Consider the following 6,357-nt stretch of genomic DNA (forward strand, 5'->3'; position numbering starts at 1 on the left):
CTAATATTTATGAGTTTGGTTAATCGGTTTTTAAGGTGAGACGGTATTTCATGCATTGGGCGCATAAAACTTATGTCTCACTGACATGTGAACCTCACATCTGTGAGATTGAATCATAAATTCCTTACTCGATGACAAGATATTTTATTAATTAAACCAACTAAAATTCACCATAATTTAGAATTTTAAAATAACATAATAGAATAGAATGGATAGATAAAAAATAGATGAAATAATATTGAATATGATGTATTTTCTATAGTGTGTTTAGGAGTTACAATTATAAACCTTCACCTTTTATTTATTTATATTTTCCAAAATATGAAAATATAATCAATACGTCATCTCCCAGAGGAATACTAGCAAGTGTTATTTTACTTTTAGAAAGAACGCTTACGAGAAAGATGGATAAAATATTCATAAAGAATAATTTTCAATCCATTCTATTTCCTTCATTCCTCCTTTCAAATTAAAGAAAAAGAAGAGTTTGAGGCTTAGGATTTCTTTCTTGGAATATGGGAATTAAGGATAAATGAACACTGGAAGATGATGTCAAAGGTTCAAACTGTACCCACCGGTCTCACTTAAGAAGTTTGGAAGTTTAACATTCTAAACTATGTCACAGTGTCACACAGTGTTTTAGGTATATCTACATTCTAGACCATCATATTTGTCACCAACTTGTTCTTTACACAGTCCATGACATACATACACTGTCAAAAAAGAAAAAGAAAAAAAGTCCATGACATACCCAAATGCAACTTGCAAGAATGGTCGTACTATACTGTTTCTTTTATTGATTCTATGTAGTTCCAGTGGGGTTGTTAATCTCAAATAGTATATGTTAATCGGTTAAATAATATATTTTATCAGCATCGTCAATTATCATATGTCTGGCTTGGGATACTGCTATGAGTACCTAAAAAGAACAAATTTTTACTTTTTTTTTTTTTTTCTACATTATCGTCCACACCCTTGTTGTTGAGCTAATGTTATACGAAATCAAAGTTCCAACTTAATAAAAAATTCAAATGAAAATATATCAAATGCTAAACATTCTATTCCAAAGTTCATTTATTGTTTCTCTTAATTCCACAATAATAAGTTTTATGGACCATTAATTAATACAATCAAGTTCAAGAGCGCCCCCCAAACTCAGCATTATCTTCAATAGGTTCAGAAAATATATCAAATTCATCACCAAATTAAGCATTCATTTCTCATTCGTCTCTCTCAAATCTCACTCTCAGCATATGACACAACTATTTGGATATTCTTCATGAACTGGCATGTAATAGACCATGGGGGGATAGCAAACTTTTGGTGTCTCTTCCTTCTTGGGGTCTTTCTTTGGCTCTTCCTTCTTCTTCTCCTCTTTTGCTGGCCCAACAGACACAATTTCAGCGTACCAACCTTTTCTTAGTTTGCAACAAACAACCACAGGGTCTATATCCCCTGTTACAGTCATTTTTTGGTCCTTCATGTTCACTTCGATTGAATCAATGCCTGCAAATATTGCAGAACAGAGCAAAAGTTGATTAAGACTATAAACAAACTATAAGTTTCATTCAATTGGGCCTAATTCAAATGGTTGAATGAAGTAATTCACTCTGATCTTTTTCACGAAAATTTAAAAAGCTTGAAACAAAAAATGACCCAAATTACTTATAGTCTAGTATGTTTTTCTTGGCTTTGCCATTAACCTAACAGAGATAGTGGTAAACCGGTTTGAAAAAAATCAATACCTGAAATGGTGGAAACTGCTTTCATGGCCTTCTGTTTATCTTTGTCATCGTGTAAGTTTAGCTTCAACACAACTTTCTGCTAGAAAAATAGAAACTTTGTATTTCAGAGATAGGAGACAGAGTGAATGTGACCATGACCAAATTGAACATAACTAAAATTTGCAAAATTCATTTTTCAAATTTCAATTTCCAGTCAGCTTAAGAATAGTTCAGAGAAGCTTTATAGAATTAATAATTTTATGAGCCATGAAAAGAGCAACGAAGGAAATGATCACCTAAAACAATGAATTCTGAAATAACAAAACCAAAACTTCATCAACAAATCTACAGTATAACAGGTGCCATGCAAGTTTTATTTTATTTAAAATTTGGAGAAAAACCCAAAAGAGATAAAAACTCTAGAAGCCCATCTATGTGCATTAAAAAAGATAAAAAAGAATTCAAGCATACCCAGATTACACTAATAAAATATTTAACTAAGCCAATCGATTGGCATGGAGGGGAAACCTCACCTTCATTTTCCTAGGTCCAAAGTTCTGACCTGATATACCTAATAAAAAATTATTTAAGATGCAAACAAAGGCACTGATTATATAGGAAGATGAAGAAGAATAAGAAGGTGCAAAGAAAGAGAAGATTTTGAGACTTCGAAGAAGAAGAACTAAGAAGGTACAAACTACAAAGAAAGAGAAACTTCCAAAGGCTTTTCCTTTGTTTTACAATATTTGCAAAATGGGGGGGGGCCTTTAAATATAATAGGCGGGTCTAACGTAATTCCAAAACAAGTAAAAAAAAACACAAGAAAAGATCGTCTGTGTGTAGTTTACTGGTTCTAGAGGAAAACCAATTAACCAACCAGTCTTTGAATGCTGAAGCCAAGGACCAAGTCCTGGTGGTGAAGGTTTACTTTCTCATATGCATTTACTGTACTAGGGAGTAGTTTCTCAAAAAAAAAAAGTACTAGTAGGAGTACTAAATTTATGTTTGGCCAGGTTGTAATCGAGATTGGTTCACTAGATTATTGTCGGTTACCCACTTATGTTACTGGGATCCTTGTATTTGTAGGGCTAAGGTTAAATTATAGCTAAATGTGAGAGATTAATTAGGGTCTCTATTATATAGTTGTATTTTATGTAAGGGGTTGAATACAAGATATTTCTCACGAAGATGGGCCTCACAAGTTTGAGACCCACCATCATATTAATTAATATATAAAACTATTATAACAAAATAATAAAACCTCCAATATTGTCTATGGTCTTTGTGATGCCTCAAGTTGGTTCAATAAGTGTAGCGTGAATGTGTGTTGAGTTCCTTATCGAGCATTTATTAGATTGATTAGGATTCTATAAGTAAAGATTCTCAATATAACTAGATTATGATACCATAAAGTGTGTCAATTTGATTATTTGATTGTGTATTCCATATTATTTCGCTCTAGTTAAATCAATTTAGCTTAAGCGAAATTCATTAGTGAAATTTATTGGCCTTCAACTCTCTTAAGATCTTCAAGGCAGCTCATGACTAACTTTTACTATAACCGACATACACCCAAATCCAAATATTTGAATAAAACCCTCATATTGAAATTAGTTGACACTAATACACATAACTTTAAGAAATAAAAGTGATGCATAATATGTATCATAGAATAATGGGAACTTAGTCATGATTTTTATTTTTATTTTTAAATCTATCTTAGTCATGATTTCGATTCAAGGAATCTATATCTTGACTGGTCGTTATTTCTATTTGTATTGCATTGACTTAATATTGTTATTATGCTTAAATCGAGTTTGCCGTGTCAAATTTAGTCTGCATTTTTTGTTGTTGTTGATGTTGCTGTTCTTGTTCTTTTTGTGTGTGTGTGTATATATATATATATATTTTTTTTTTTTCTGATAGTTCATCTTGTTCTTCTTAAAAGTTACAACAATATTAAAGATTTCAGGCCTACTTCAATCTCAATCATTCACCAAGTGCCATCAAGATAATTACATTAATTCGTCTGAGAAATCAGGTGCAAATTCAGTTAAGCTTTGAAAATTATAAAAAAAGCTTTGAAATTTAGAGTTTATAATGTTGTGATAATCAGACTTATTAGTGTCTCTTTTAGGCAATCATTATTTAATCAGTTAAGCTTAAGCAACTATTTTTTTTTAATGGGAAGTTAAGTAACTATTGATTAATACTACTTTCCTGCTATTGAACTTGTCTTCATTCCGTATGTATTACGCGTTTGGCCACTAATAAGTCAATGAATACCTAATGCTAGATGAACAAATTACACAGATTAATAACCTTAAGAGCTGAAAATTCAATATTGCATCATTGTGGTTGATCAAAAGTGTAGAAGTCTGATCTTTCTAGTTACACACCACGACCTATAACTATGTTTACTAAACTTGTATAAGTTGTATTTGCCCACGAGTGGTCCAAATGAAAGGTTGACTAAGGAAGGTTCACTTCATCGGAGCTTTTACATTTTCAAGATTTTTGCCAATTGATTAAAGAAATGCAATCCACATGTTAATATTGCTTGTAGGTTGTGTTTGGATTCTTGAATTTGAATTTTACTGTAATAGATTTAAAATGTTTTGATTCCAAATGTATAAAATTTAGAATTTCTTGTTTGGATGCATTTTGTACCTATGACAATTTGAAATTATAAAATTTAATATTTAATGCAGTATGTCTTAAGGATTTCTAAAATATGGGTTTAAAAGTTATTTCAAATCTAAAAATTTTAAAATTTAAAATTTTTTGTGTATTTATCAAATCAAAATTCTTGACATTTTTTAAACTATACAAGCAAGGATATTTGAATTTTAATCTTCAAAATTCAAATCTACATGCTTAAATCTTGCCATCCAAACGTACCACTAAATAATTTTGAGATTTCAACCTACTTTTATTTTTATTTGGTGAAAAGGTAGATTAATAATTAAACGGTACAAAGTCTAGGTATAAGTTAATTCCAAGCATCTGCATCAGCAAACAGCAAATTTCAACTTACTTTAATTGAAGCACTTATGTAATTTATGATGCAAAAGTAAGACATTTCATTCCCAAGTAGACAATAACTTGAAATGGGTGCCTTGTTTTTTTCCCGGGAGTTTATACTTTTTACGCTTCTAACTGCGGCTGCCGCTGCTGCGTCGTCCTAACTTTTTGATTGCTAGGAAAACTGAAAACTCTACAAAATGTGGCTTTGAAAACAAAAGGTTACATTTTTCATAAGAAATATGTGGATGATCTTCAATTTTTAATTTGTATTATTTGGCTCTTTATAAATTATGCTACGCTGATTTTCAAAGTCCAAACTCATTCAGATACAGTTTTTTCAAAAATAAATAAATGGAGCCCAGTCTATAATTAGTTTTTGACAATTAAGAGCCTTATATCACATTTAATAAAGGGAAAAGGGAGAAAAAGAATGGAAGGATAAAAATTTACTATGTTTAGTTGGATGAAATGGAGGAAAAGAATGACAAAATTATGAAACCACAATTAATTTCGAGCTCATTTTTACAATTATCTTATATGGCCAACTGTGAGTGATGGAAAGAAAAGTAATAGGTCCATGTAAAAGTAACAACTTACCAATCACAGTTTGATAATTGTGGAAATAAGGGTGGAATTAGTTGTAATTTTAAAATAACCTTCATAGAAATCATTACCTGTTATTTACTATTACTAGTTTATAACTCCATACATATACATAGATACACTTAAAGATATAATAAGATGTATAATATAATTCCTATATATTTAATTTAAATACCATTGATAATTATTTTTATATTTTGTTAACTCTTTAAAAAATTTTGTAAGGATATTATTAAGTATAAAATGTAAATTGTCCTTTTTTTTTTAATTATTGTGAAACACTTTTTTTTTACGATTCATTTATTCTAGACACTTTGATTTTTGTATTTAATAACTCACTCGGATAAATATTTATGATTTGGTGCCACATTTGATTCTAAAATTAAGAAATAAAACTCTTTAAGAATAAATAATTTAGAACACATGGCACAAAATTGGAACCTTAATTTGGAATTCTAATTTGAGTTTCTCTCAGCTTCACTTATTATTATTACTAGTATGTAACCCATACTACCGCACGGGAATTGATATAATTTAATAAAACAATGGAAATAAATATATTGCATTTTTATTATTTAAGTGATACTATTGGTTTTGTTATTTATTTATTAATCATGAGTTTAATCATGTTTAAAAGACTTAGTTTATTCATGTTTAATAAAACTTAGTATTATGTAATTTTTTAACAAATATTTTTATCATACAAAATTCTAATGAAAGAATGTTACATAGACATATATATTCAAGGTTGATTCATACACAGTACATATAACTATGATTAAGTTGCTTTATCACAAACCATTTTTAACAAAATATTTTAATCAATTAAATGTAAATCTCATAACGTGTATCTCATAACAATATACAAAAATAGAATAACGTGAATCTCACAAAAAAAATTATAAATTAAAAATCACTAAAATTATGAGCATAAAACGTAAAGACAAACAAATAGGATAAGTATTAATTCCTTAAAAGAAAACTTACAGTGAGTTGAGAAAAC

The 6,357-nt window shown here is 29.4% G+C and overlaps 1 protein-coding gene across 2 annotated transcripts; it reads right to left on the reverse strand.

The window, feature by feature from the left end:
* Positions 1–1,038: 1,038 nt before the first annotated feature.
* LOC142612777 (heavy metal-associated isoprenylated plant protein 39-like) lies at positions 1,039–2,482 on the reverse strand. 2 transcript variants are annotated; one of them, XM_075784930.1, is made up of 3 exons: positions 2,258–2,482; positions 1,746–1,824; positions 1,039–1,506 (listed from the first exon to the last, which is right to left on the reverse strand). In XM_075784930.1, the coding sequence occupies exons 1-3, from the start codon at positions 2,261–2,263 to the stop codon at positions 1,247–1,249; spliced, it is 345 nt and encodes a 114-aa protein (XP_075641045.1). In that variant the 5' UTR covers positions 2,264–2,482; the 3' UTR covers positions 1,039–1,246. The 2 variants fall into 2 exon arrangements, with proteins under 2 accessions (XP_075641045.1, XP_075641046.1); XM_075784931.1 differs by having other exon boundaries at positions 1,746–1,821; positions 2,258–2,481.
* Positions 2,483–6,357: the final 3,875 nt, after the last annotated feature.

Source organism: Castanea sativa, chromosome 10 (genome assembly GCF_040712315.1).
Source record: "Castanea sativa cultivar Marrone di Chiusa Pesio chromosome 10, ASM4071231v1".
Taxonomy (NCBI): Eukaryota; Viridiplantae; Streptophyta; class Magnoliopsida; order Fagales; family Fagaceae; genus Castanea; species Castanea sativa.